This window comes from Scyliorhinus canicula, chromosome 16 (assembly GCF_902713615.1).
Source record: "Scyliorhinus canicula chromosome 16, sScyCan1.1, whole genome shotgun sequence".
In the NCBI taxonomy this organism is placed as follows: domain Eukaryota; kingdom Metazoa; phylum Chordata; class Chondrichthyes; order Carcharhiniformes; family Scyliorhinidae; genus Scyliorhinus; species Scyliorhinus canicula.
Genome location: NC_052161.1, coordinates 29,119,777 through 29,132,850, shown reverse-complemented (window position 1 = coordinate 29,132,850; position 13,074 = coordinate 29,119,777). Strand labels below are relative to the sequence as shown.

The window sequence follows — 13,074 nt, the reverse complement described above, 5'->3', positions numbered from 1 at the left end:
AGCCCTCGAGCACAAATCTGGTGTTCTTGATTAATATGGAGATCGGGGGTTATGGGGAAAAGGCTGGAGAATGGGGATGAGGAACCTATCAGCCATGATCGAGTGGCAGAGCAGACTCAATGGGCTGAATGGCCTAATTCTGCTCCTACATATTATGGTCTTATGGTTGAATAACAAGCCCATTCATATTTGTCTTGTAATACTCAAAAATAACCAGTTGTTTGCAGGCTAATCAGATTGGGACCAGTTTATGCCCGTATAGCCCAATGTGGTGCAGAACTGGTTTCTAACTGGTTGGAGCTGGTTTTTCCCTCTGGGTGATCACAGCTCATCACATGGAGAATGATCTGCGATTACATCAAGCAGTAATTTGAAACTCTGATATCCACTGACAACTTTAATCAGGCATAGATAGGAGCTGATCTACCCAAGACCTGTTAATGGCACACCTTAGCTCTTCATTTCTAACTTCTAGCTTATCGTTTGAAAGTTGATGAAACAAATTGTATTTTTCAGAAATTAATCAGTTATAAAATAAAAGAATCCTTAAAAAAAATATTTTTCTTAAAACACCAGATGTTCCCCTACGTGTCATCCAATTGGAGAACATTGCAGGTTTATTTATAAATACAGAGTAAGCGCCACAAGATGGCACTAACATACATCATGTTAAAAATGTGGGCTTGGATTCTCCAGTCATCCAGTCGCGTGTTTCTCTGCGGCGCGCTGTTTGCTGGTGGCGCGGCCCTCTGCCCCTGCCATTTATCAACGGGATTTTCCATTGAAGCCACACCACGCCGCCGGCAAACCCGGGGGCCGGAGTGCACTGCCGGCAGGAACAGAGAATCCCAACGTGATCTCAGCTCTCTTATTTATGGACAAATGGGACATTGTCATGACATGTAACAAATATCAGCCATTAGCTTACAGTCGATTAGAAGGTTCAGAGTTCATGATCTTAACGGATGCTAATTATTCCGGGCCACGATAAATCACCAACAACAACAACATTCACGGTAGTCGGTATAAGATAGACATCAAGCAGTAGAATATTTAAAGCATCGCGAGCTTATTGACTCTCACCTGCCGCCGGAAAAGTCTTTGAAGCAGACTTTTTTTGGGTGGTTCAGGGGTGTAGCTCCTGTCAAGGTCCTGGGATAAGCTTCCATTCGGACCAAATACATTTAGTTCCTTAAAGCATTCCGTTTCGATCATCTGCAGTGACAGCAATAGAGGAATAGTACTCTGTGCACCACAAATGCCAGCAACTAATCTTACAATTTCCTGTTCATAAAATTACCAAATATTTCTCGAGTAGAGTCGGCAGTTCATGTAAACAATGTGTATTTGTATTTCCCACCCACGGCATTCCTCTCATCGCCTTTTTTGCAACAGATGGATCATGAAGCTGGCTACTACTTGCCAAGGAGGCACATGCTACTGCAGAGCACATGTTCCATCCCAGCTAATGTTAGAACTGGACGGAAAGATTGCAGAATGGAACCCTGGCCGGATTCTCTGATCCTGAGGCTGTGTTGATGCCGTTGTAAACATAGCCTCAGGATCAGTAATTCTGGCCCTCACAGGGGTGCATGCGCACCGGTGCCAATGTGCACATGCGCAGTGGCTCCCTTCTCCGCGCCGGCCCTGACGCAACATGGCTACAGGGGCCGGCGTGGGAGAAAGGAGGCCCCCAGCCCGAGAGGCCAGCCTGCCGATCGGTGGGCCCCAATCGCGGGCCAGGCTGCAGCGGAGGCACCCTCGGGGTCGGACCACCCCCCCTATAGGCCACACCTGGACCCTTCAATGCCGAGGTCCCGCCAGGTAAGACCTGGTTAGAACGGCGCCGGCGGGACTCAGGTTTTTAGTTACGGCCGCTCGGCCCACCCCGGGCTGTGAATCGCCGGGCGGGGCCCCGGTAGAGCGGCCCCCAACTGGCGGCGCGCCAACCATGCCAGTGGCAATGGCACCGATTCTCCGCTCTGCGGAGAATCGCGCCGGGGTGGCATGGCGTGATATGCGTTGGTCGCGGTGATTCTCTGGCCTGGCCCCAGGCTGAGAGAATCCCGTCCCATGTCTCAGAGGCTGCAGCTTTTACTTTATTAAATAAAATGTGGAGGAACTTATTAGAGTGGAATCTTACCATATTTTTTTCAAAGTGTCAGTTCTGGTGAGTAAACCGAGAGAATCCTATTGCCGCCAGGAAATCGCTCAGAGTGTTGAGCCTCTTTTAGAAAATGTTCGACCCACATGAATCATGCGCCGCTCATGACAGTCTGCCGCTGACTCTTCACCCCGGGACAACTTAATCTCTGCAATCAGCGGGGCACTCCATGTAAATGCACTCGTTCCAGATCCAGTTGGGGGAATAGCTGTCAGGAAGCTAGTACCAAGATTCTCAGGAGGCCTCACCCAACTCCTGGATGGTGTGCAGCAGAGGTGGGACCTTCAGTGTCCTTCCACCAAGTTCACCACTGGGAGGCAATGGCAGCCTTATTGAGTGCCAACTCGCTGCAGAGGAATTCGGGGCAACAGTGCTGCAAGAAGATAACCTTCTTTGCACGACCAGTGTAAGTCTGCCTCAATTCGCCCACTGCATCCCTTCACACCTCCAAGGCCATCTCTCATCCAGCCAGCTCAAGGGTTTCCAACAGCAATCATTCGCCTTCTCCCCACCCCGAATCCCCATATTCCCTCCAGTCGCTAATCTGTCCTTCACGTTCCGGCTCCCACTCAACTTCTATGCATGCCAGACTTCATCACCATCTGAACTGGCAAGACGCCCACCTACATTCTCCTCATCTGTCTCATTGAAGGATAAGCCCAAGCAGAACCAGTGTGAGTGGGCAAGCCAGCTCAGATGCCTCACGCCCTTTGAGGAAAGTGTCCTTGAGCTGGGAGGAGAGGAGCAGGACTCCACCTACTCATTTGTACTGGTGCTGTCTGAAGCTGGAGAGTTTTGGGGTTCATTCTTCAGCACTATGTTGCCGATCTTGCACTTGGACCTGAAGCCCTATCCCATGGGTGTCATATCTGTGGTGTCAGACTTGCCAAAGCTGCATACGGGGCGGGGCAGATATTTTAGCCTTTGCCTTGCTGACTGTTCGCAAGCGGGACCTGTTGGGGTGGAGGTCAGCTTCTCCCCCCTGTGCCTCAGTGTGGCTGGGGCACGTGATGGTGTTTCTATGTCTTGAGAAGATTAAGTTCACCTTGATGGGGGTGATTGAGGGGGTTTCCATAACAGCTGGGGTTTGTTTATTCTTCATTTTAAAGATTTGGTCACCATTATTTGCTAAGGAGTGGGGTAGTTATTCTTCGAGTCATGTGTTGGTGGTGGAGTGGGGCGGGATCCTTCTGTTATTCTTTTTCTTTTGTGTTGTTTTGTTTTGTTTTAAGTATAAAATTTAAAAAAACAAATAAATCCCTGTGCCTGTGTGGATATCACCCCAACAACTCAAAGATGTGCAGGGTTGGTGGATTTGTCCTAAATTGGTAAAGTAACTGTGTTTCTTTAAAAACCAAATAAAAATATTCAAAAAAGATACCTTGGGCTTGATTCTCCCATACCTGAAGGAGGAGGGGTGTGGGGGGTGGGGGACAGAGTAGCGTGAGCCACTCCGTCATTGGCCTGCCCCAAAGGTGCGGAACCCTCCACACCTGCAGGGGCTGGGCCGGCGCCGGAGTGGTTTGCGTCCCGCTGGCTGGCGTAGATGCCGCGCCAGCTGAGGCCGAAGGGACTCTGCCGGCCAGCGAGATCCCGCGCATGAGCGGGTGCATCAGCGGCTGCTGACGTTATCCCCGCGCATGCGCAGGGCGGAGGTCACCTACGCGTCGGCCATCACGGAGGCTGACATGGCTGACGCGTAGGAAAAGAGTGCCCCCACGGCACAGGCCCGCCTGCGGATTGGTTGGCCCCGATCACGGGCCAGGCCACCGTGGGGACACCCCCGGGGCCAGATTGCCCTGTGCCCCCCCCCCCCCCCCCCCCCAGGTCCCGGAGCCCTCCCACGCCACCAGGTCCCGCCGGTAAGGGACCTAGTCTGATCCACGCCGGCGGGACCGGCAAAAAACCAGCGGGACTTCGGCCGGAGAATTCGGGCAGCCTCGGGGCCCTTTTCAGTCTCACCGGTTCCAGCCATTCTCCGAGGCGGATGGTGCGACTCACGCCTCGCCGTCTTTTGGAGGGTCGGAGAATTCGGAGGACGGCGGGGGCGGGATTCACGCAGGCCCCCCGGCGATCCTCCGACCCGGCAAATCTGAGCTTCATACCTCCCAATGGAGTACAGAGAAAACAGGAGATCACTCCAGTTCACTAATGTCTGTGCCGCCGATGTGACAGGGAAAGGAGGGGTTGGGCTCCGGAAGGCAGCAGTTGGCCAGCACTGGATTATGCAGCTCTGGAAATGGATGAAAATTCCTGAATTCTCTTTAAATACTTTGCCGTATTGAGGAGTATTTATGCTGAACTCCATATTTCTGCATTTAATTTCTGGCAAGATAATGAACACGCCTCGAGAATATGCTAAATTATGTACTGACTGAAACCCTTTCGGGTGTCATTGTGAAAAAGAATCTGGAGAAGAACTCAGCTAGAAGCTGTTCTGCGATGGTGTTTGGGAACAAGTATAAGAAGTTGGCTTGACACCATTCTGAGCGATGCCACATAAGGGGATACGATGACCTCTGAATAAAACACCTTGCTTATCGCCAATCATAGGCAATATGGTGGTCTGAGTAGAGGCTGAGAAAAATGGCTTGAAATGACCTAAACTCATTTCATTCATGAACCTTATAATCATCAGCTTACAGTAGGTTCATGTCCCGACCATCGAGTAGAAAGGAGAGCGCTCTGCCCTCCAATATGCACTTTTGCATCAAATTAACACTAACACGTTATTGAAGCATGTTTACTGTGTGCTTTTGTGTGGGCACACTAAGCCTGTGTACTAGGGAGGAAATAGCATCACACAGTGCAGGAAGCTTAACGGTACCATTTCCTACAGAAAATAAAATAATCATGGAAAACAGATCTCACGCTGTTGGTAACCCTAGACTGACTTGGGTTGGTGATGTCACGGGGGACGTAGCGAGGAAGTTGGAGTCTGCAAATGTATTTGCAAAACTTTATCAATGAGATTGCAAGTAGCTGCACTCCCTAAAACACTGCTGGCCAACAATACTGATAACTAGTTGAGGGGAGATAGCAAGCATAAAGATACACAAATAACAGAGGTGAAAATTCATAAACCCTGCTTCACTCTTGACACTGAAAATCGACGGCAAATAAAATAGGCCATGTTAAAGGAGTACTATTCATGCTTTGCATTCTTGGACTGCAGCACTAGTACCGGTGTAAATTCAATAAGACCAGGATTGTGAGTTTAGACACAGAAACACTTGTTCTTGATTAATCTGTAATGTCCTGATGAGTTCCAATTTCAACTGGAGAATTCCGCCACCTTCCACCCTTTATAAACTGGCTCTTTAGATATAATATTTAGGCAGTACCGTAGATTGTATGTTTTTTTTACAAGCCGTAATAATATATTACACGTTTAATATACATTTTCATCCCATTGTTCCTCTGGGAACCAAAATGATGAAAGAAAGACAGCCTCAGTCAGTCTAACGAATAAGTTAACATGGGGGATGCAATCTTCCTTTCATGTACCCAAACTCAAAAGGTGATAAGTCTTCTGCTCACCTCATTCTGCCATGGAATAGAAACACAGCCGGTAGAAAACTTTGAATAGAAATCATCATCTGTCTGGTCCAGGTTCACTCCTTTCACAGTGGAGAACTGTTCAATATCCAGCACATCTTTGCAATAGACTGCGCGTGGCTGTGAAGAGGAGCAAGGAGTTAGGATCCGAGCTGCTACCTTCTACTAAATACAGAATTAATTTCAAAGCACTGTATGCATGCAAATAGGGGCGGCACAATGGCATTTTGTTTCTTTGCTCCCCTCCATCACTACCCCATTTTTTCTGAATGATAAATGCTCATCAAGTTGGACCTCTTGTGAACAATTAATATCCAGGGAATATTAGCAATGAACGTGCCAGACTGTCGCAATCAAGCATTTGCACCCTAATAAAATCCACCACGTGGCTTCACAAAGTGAAAATTACTTATTCAATTAGTCGGGGCTGAATATGCATGCCTACTTGGTTCAAATAGTTAAAAAGATATCTGAATGGATGTATTTTCTTCCTCTGCAGGATTCTGCCTGGCTTCTAGTGATGAAGGCAGGATTGCAGAACAATGTTTCATTGTACTGTGCAACCAAGCCAACAAATTATGAATGATGTATGAATATAAATCTTTAATCACTTCCCTTTCAGAATAGCCAGTGTACAATTCCCCGAAGCAGCTGCAAATGGTTTCTAATAGATTTTTTTTTAATATAAAAAAAACTTCCATCATAAATTACATTAGCATTTGAAGCATTACATCAGTGGAAATTACAGCAAGGTCTCTGGTTAGAATAATTTGAGATTTTATGAGACTCTTATTTGCATTACAGATAATGGCACTGCACTGAGTTCATGTAAAGGCTGAGAATTGGAGAGGATGTATATGATACATGATCCATGAGGAAGCTAAACAAACAAGTACATTGTTGAGTTGAAATAGGACTTCTGCATATTATATCTGTTAGAATAGATAATAGCAATATTGTTCACAGTTGTCATCTTAGTCTTTACATTTTTTCCAGTTAGCACAATGACAATATAGACAAATCATTGATATATTAAAATTAATATTTTTCTTCCTTCCTGATCCTTCCCTTGAGATCCATAAATACAATGCAGGCAAAATGAACGATTGGAATTTATTATAACTGAAGAACATGTCACTTTATAATCATTGTGCTCACAGCAGTAAACAATGCTTTCAATGTATTTGCAACTGGCTCCTTCCAATATTGTTTCATTACTCACATCAGGTACAAATGGAGGCTCCATTATGCCCGCTTCTAATCGTTTGAAATTGATATTCCTGAAGAATGGGTTTTTCTTCACATCTGAAGCACCTCCTCCTGTACAGCCCAATCTTTGCTTGGGGTCTTTGGTTAGCAACTGTTGAGAAAAGATTTAGGGATGTTACAATGCTGGGTAGATGTGCAGCTACCAATTTTTCAAACCGTGGTAAAGGATTTACCTATGCAACGATGTGCATCGATCATTTATAATCACACACGCAATGCAGAAATAAGAGCAGTGGGGCTCATTTCCAGACTTAGTATTAATTTGTACTTCTTTTTTATCTACGTAATAATGACTACACAGTGTAGTTGGCTTTGGTAACACAGCGCATGCGATAGCCTGTACTTAGACTGGGATAAGAACAGCATAAAAGACAAAGAAGGAGAAGAGTTCTAAGGTGTGTGCAGGAGAATTTTCTAGATCAGTATGTTTCTTGTCCAACGAAGAAGGAACATGACTTCAGTAGAGAAACGTTTAGGAGACAGTGATCATAGTATCTTAGGTTTAGGTTAGCTGTGGATAAGAACAAGGAGCAATTAAGAGCAAACAACTAGAGCATTTCAGTGGGGTAAGAGCAGATCTGTCCGCTGAAAAGTGGAATAAAAGATTGACAGACAGAAACTGTAACAGAAGAACGGTCTGCCTTTAATGAGGAGATGAGTTGGGTATAGTTGAGGCACAGTCCCACCATGGCGAAATGTAGGGCCCACAAATCAGAGCTCCCTGAATTATGAAAGATCTAGAGAGTAAGGTGAAGCAGGAAGGTAACACATATGAAAGAGTTCAGGTTGGTAATACAAGAAAGAACCATAGAAAAGTCAGAGGGGAGAACGGTGCCGCAGTGGTTAGCACTGCTGCTCACGGCGCTGAGGCCCTAGGTTCGATCCCAGCTCTGGGTCACTGTCTGTGTGGAGTTTGCACATTCTCCCCATGTCTCCGTGGGTCTCACCCCCACAACCGAAAAGATGCAGGGTAGTTGGATTGGCCACACTAAAATGCCCTGTAATTGGAAAAATGAATTGGGTACTCTAAATTTATTTTTAAAAAATGTTAATAAAAAAAGTCAGAGGGGAAGTCAAAAAAGAAATGAGAAAATCAAAGAGAGTATGAGAAGAGTCCGACAGCAAACATAAAAAGGAATCCAAAAGTGTTCTATTAATATGTAAACAGTAAAAGAGTGCTAAGAGGAGGAGGAGAGCCAATTAGCAACTAAAATGAAGATTTATGCATGGATGCAGACGACAAAGTTGATGTACTAAATAAATATTTTGCATCTGTCTTTACCAAGGAAGAAGATATCAAGGCCATAGTGAAAGAAGGGGTAACTGAGTCAATGAATGGGCTCACAATTCAGAGCGGGGGGGGGGGGGGGGGGGGGGGGGGGAGGGGGAGAGAGAGAGAGAGAGAGAGAGAGAGAGAGAAAGAGTTTGAGACACAAAAAACTTGGACAAAATTAACAGCCATTGAATCAATGTGGATTAATTAAGCAAAGTCAGCATGGATTTCCTCAGGGGAAAATCATATTTAACCACCAAGTTTTTTGATTAGGTAACAGAGGCGGTATTTCAATTATCATAGAATTTACAGTGCAGAAGGAGTATTGATTTGGAATGTGGTGGAGGTAGTTTCCACTGTGGCTTTCAAAAGGCAATTGGATAATTAGCTGAAGTGGGAAAATTTTCAGGGTTACAGGAAAAGACTGGGATTTGAACCATCTGAGTTGCTCTTGCAGAGAGCTAGCATGGACAAGACATGTTGAATAGTCTCTTCCTGTGCTGTGACCATTGTATGATTGGTGCTCTACTTATACAAATTATTTCCTTTCAATCTATGGAATTCTAAGTATCAATATTTATAAAATGTCCTTTCTCTTATTTTTGTGTTAACCGTTGTGTTTACCAGATATACCGGTTATGTTCCATGGGGCGGAATCTTAAACCTGCGAGCCATGTAGAAGTGATCGACACCAACTGGTGGGACTGGTTAATTCCACCAAAGGGTTGTAAAATTCCACCAATGGTATTTTATTCTATTTTGTTGTATGTTCTGGGAAAAATAGACACAATTTGGTTTCATCACTTCAGAATCATAGAATCCTATAGTGCAGACGGAAACCATTCGGCCCATCGAGTCAGCATCGACCTAGGCCCACTCCCCCGTAACCCCATCTAATCATTGAACACTAAGGGGCAAGTTAGCATGATCAATTCACTTAACCTGCACATCTTTAGATTGTGGGAGGAAATCGGAGCACCCGGAGGAAACCCACGCAGACACAGGGAGAACGTGCAAACTCCACACAAATCCCCAAGGTTGGAATTGAACCCGGGTCCTGGCGCTGTGAGGCACTGTGTCTTTAATATTTGTATTTCTACTGAAGTATTTATTTTGTTAAATTTGCATTACCCTTCAGTCGGCACTGAGAAAATAGAATGAATTTATGATGCTGCCTTTATCACACTCACTACTTAGGCTAATTGGCGCCTATGCAATTGCATAAAAACTCTGACACTTATTCAAACATTGTTCTTCACCTTGAAAATCAGCTTTCCTGGATAATTTCCTGAATTACAGTCACAAATTGTTTTATATTCATGGTTCAGTCCTGCATGTAAATAAATTCACCTGAGACTGGCAATATCATTGGAATATGATAGAAAAATAAGAACTAGCAGCAGGAATGGGCCATCTGGCCCCTTGAGACTGCTCCACCATTCAATAAGATCATGGCTGATCTTTTTGTGGACTCAGCTCCACTTATCCATCGACTCATCATAGCCCTTAATTCCTTTACTGTTCAAAAATCTATCTATCTTTGCCTTAAAAACATTTAACGAGGCACCCTCAATTGCTTCGCTGGGCAGATTCACAACATTTTGGGTGAAGAAGTTCTGCCTCACCTCAGTCCTAAATCTGTTTCCCCTTATTTTGAGGCTATACCCCCTCGTTCTAGTTTCACCCACCAGTGGAAACAACCTCCTTGCTTCTATCTTAACTATTCCTTCATAATTTTATATGTTTCTATAAGATCCCCCCTCATTCCTCTAAATTCCAACGAGTATAGTCCCAGTCTATTCAGTCTCTCGTCATAAGACAATCCTCTCAACTCTGGAATCAATCTAGTGAATACACCCTTTTGCAAGTAAGGAGACCAAAACTGTACACAGTACTCCAGGTGGGGCCTCAGCAGCACCCTATACAGCTGCAACATAACCTCCCTGTTTTTAAACTCCATCCCTCTAGCAACAAAGACAAAATTCCATTTGCCTTCCTAATTACCTGCTGCACCGGCAAACCAACTTTCTGCGATTCATGCACAAGGACACCCAGGTCTCTCTGCACAGCAGCATGCTGCAACTTTTTACCATTTAAATAATAGTCCATTTTCCTGTTCTTCCTACCAAAACAGATGACCGCACATTTACCAACATTGTACTCCATCTGCCAGACCATTGCTTGCTCACTTAAACTATCCAAATCCCTTTTCAGACTTTCTGCACACTTTGCCACTTATCTTAGTGCCATCTGCGAACTTTGACACATTACACTTGGTCCCCAACTCTGGAAAATCAGCGAGAAGATTAAATTTAAAGAAGAACCATTCCTTTGTGCGGTTGAAATATCCTTTGTTTTGTACCCTCTGCTCCTAGTATCTCGGGCAACATAGTACTGCTCGCTACACCACAGTGTCATTCTGACAAAGAAGAAAAGTAACAATCCAAGGGCTACCAAGAAAATTGCAGAACGAGATCTGTAAATGTTGGAAAAGGAAATAAAAAAACAGAAAACAGCAGGAATAATGAGAAGTTCCTATAATGAGAAAGATTCTGCCAAGCATCAATTCACCTCTTCTCTCTGCAGATAGTAATAGATTTCCTTGTAAGTAAACCGTATACAGGTAAATCTCAAATTTATGTAATACCAATTTACCAGAAATGCCGGCTTTACTGAATGAAAGTGACTGGGTTGTAAATAATTGCAACAGGCTTGTCTGTTTGGGATGTGCGTTATTTTGGTTTATTTTTTCGGTCAATTAGGCTCAAGTGCTCCCTCGCGGAAATTATTTAATTTAATCGTTTACCGATTCCTCTTTGTTCTTGTTGACATAAATCCATCTTGTTGTTTGACCGTATTGCTGTTCTCTGATTATTTTATTATAATTCTAAGGGTGAACTACACAATACCGGAAAATCCTTTGTTTTTTTAAACAAATGTACTCGACCCCTACCCATTTCGCAAGAACAGAATTTACCTCTTCATAACATAGCACAATGGAAGATTTTCTATTTCAAAGCTTTCCAACCTTATCCTGGGATGGGAGTATTGTCCTATGATGAGAGGTTGAGTAGAATTGGTCTAAATACTCTGGAATTTAGAAGGATGAGAGGCGATCTCATCGAAACGTAAAAGATTCCGAGGGAGCTTGACAGAACAGATTCTGAGAGATTTTCCTTGTCTGGGGCATTTAGAAATAAGGACAAAGGTCCAATCATTAAGACTGGGATAAGAAGAAATATCTTCACTCAAGAGCGTGGTAAATTTTTGATAATCTATACCCCAGACAGTTGAGGATCCTTCACCACTGAGTATATTCAAAGCTGAGATAGACAAATTGATATATGAGGGTCAGGCAGAAAGATGGAGCTCAGGTCAAAGATCAACCATCATTGTACTGAATATTGCGGCAGATTCGAAGGGCCGAATGGTCCACTCCTGCTCCTATTTCTTATGTTTATGTTCCTGTGCTTATGTCTGCTGAAAATGACTTCTGGGAAGTTCATTGCTTAGGTCATAATGTTCTCTTTCCCAATTGTCTATTTATTAAGTTTGTTGTTTACCAATCTTACTGCACAAGATATTTCTCACCAGTCTCAATTTTCTCTTCAATAGCATTCCAGCAAGACGTTATTATGCAAGATGCAGTGTCCACAAGAGTTCTCACCAACACAGTCTAAACTCCTAAAAATAACATTTATCACAAATATGCAATAACAAAAAAAGGTTATGCGCTTGCCCAACATACTTAACCCTTCCACAAAAGCACTATGCAGCCTGCCAGGACTTGTATTTCTCTAGTTGTAGATTTCCATCTTTCAGCATGTTTCTCCGTTGGTGTTCCCAGGAGCTACTGAGACTTTCTTTAGCAGTACAGCCCCCTCAGGGACCAGGCTGCGGCTATCCAGCAGGATGGGAGTCCATCTGTCTCCTGCCCTTGACACCAAGGACATCCCCCATGGCTTCTGTGGCTACATCCTCACAATCTCTCCATGCTTTCTCATGCTGCCTCTGTAGCCACCCCTCGGAACAAGAAGGATAGAATGAGAAGAAAAGCATGATAACCAAGCAGAGAGGGGAAATGGGAGAACAGGGAAGAGAAGTGAAGAAGATTGCATGAAAAAGTGATGGCAAGGAGTTCCACTCCAGTAAGGAAATTCTTTACTTTATTTTAGCAGAACAGCAGCCTAGGAAATCGGAAGGATGCAGATAGCCAAGTGGGTGGGTAGGGAAAGAGAAGAAAGTGGCTCTACTTAAAAGAAGAATGGGTGGTGTAGGGCAAAAGACAGAGAGAGGAAAAACACTTTTGACAGCCGTCAGAATTTAGCAATTCCATGATATCGGAACCTTAGTAATAATCAATAACACTAATTAGAAGCCAAACAAGAGTAATTAAATTCACAGTATAAACACATGCATGGGGAGTCCTTAACCAGGAGCCGGTTATATAAAGAAAGGTGCCCATGTTGCATATCATTTTCAAGAACGTACCAACTTGCAGATGGATTTTGCCTCTTCAGAGAACTTGTCTGTGTAAGTTTCTTCTGTTTCCAATACTCGTCTGTCTACTTCTTCCCTTTTCACCTTCTCTTTCCGCCCTCTAAATGGAGACTGTCCAGCAATCATTTCATAGATTAAGCATCCCAGACCCCAGTGGTCAGGGCTTAATGTATATCGCTGATTATTTAGCACTTCTGGAGCTGCAAAAGAGAATTACCAAAATGAAAGGCAGAACTCAGGTCAGCAAATTCAATAAAAAAAAAAAAATTTTTAATTGAAATTTTTGAAAAATGTATAACAGAACAACAAC

The 13,074-nt window shown here is 44.1% G+C and overlaps 1 protein-coding gene across 1 annotated transcript in view; it reads right to left on the bottom strand.

Moving 5' to 3' along the window:
- grk5l (G protein-coupled receptor kinase 5 like) overlaps positions 1 to 13,074 on the bottom strand; it is a 320,507-nt gene that overhangs the window by 6,977 nt on the left and 300,456 nt on the right. Inside the window, exons 12-15 of the mRNA XM_038821419.1 lie at positions 12,756 to 12,964; positions 6,945 to 7,082; positions 5,705 to 5,842; positions 1,084 to 1,215 (exon numbers count right to left, since the gene is read on the bottom strand). Coding sequence (XP_038677347.1) covers positions 1,084 to 1,215; positions 5,705 to 5,842; positions 6,945 to 7,082; positions 12,756 to 12,964 — 617 coding nt within the window. The remainder of the gene's footprint in view (positions 1 to 1,083; positions 1,216 to 5,704; positions 5,843 to 6,944; positions 7,083 to 12,755; positions 12,965 to 13,074) is intronic.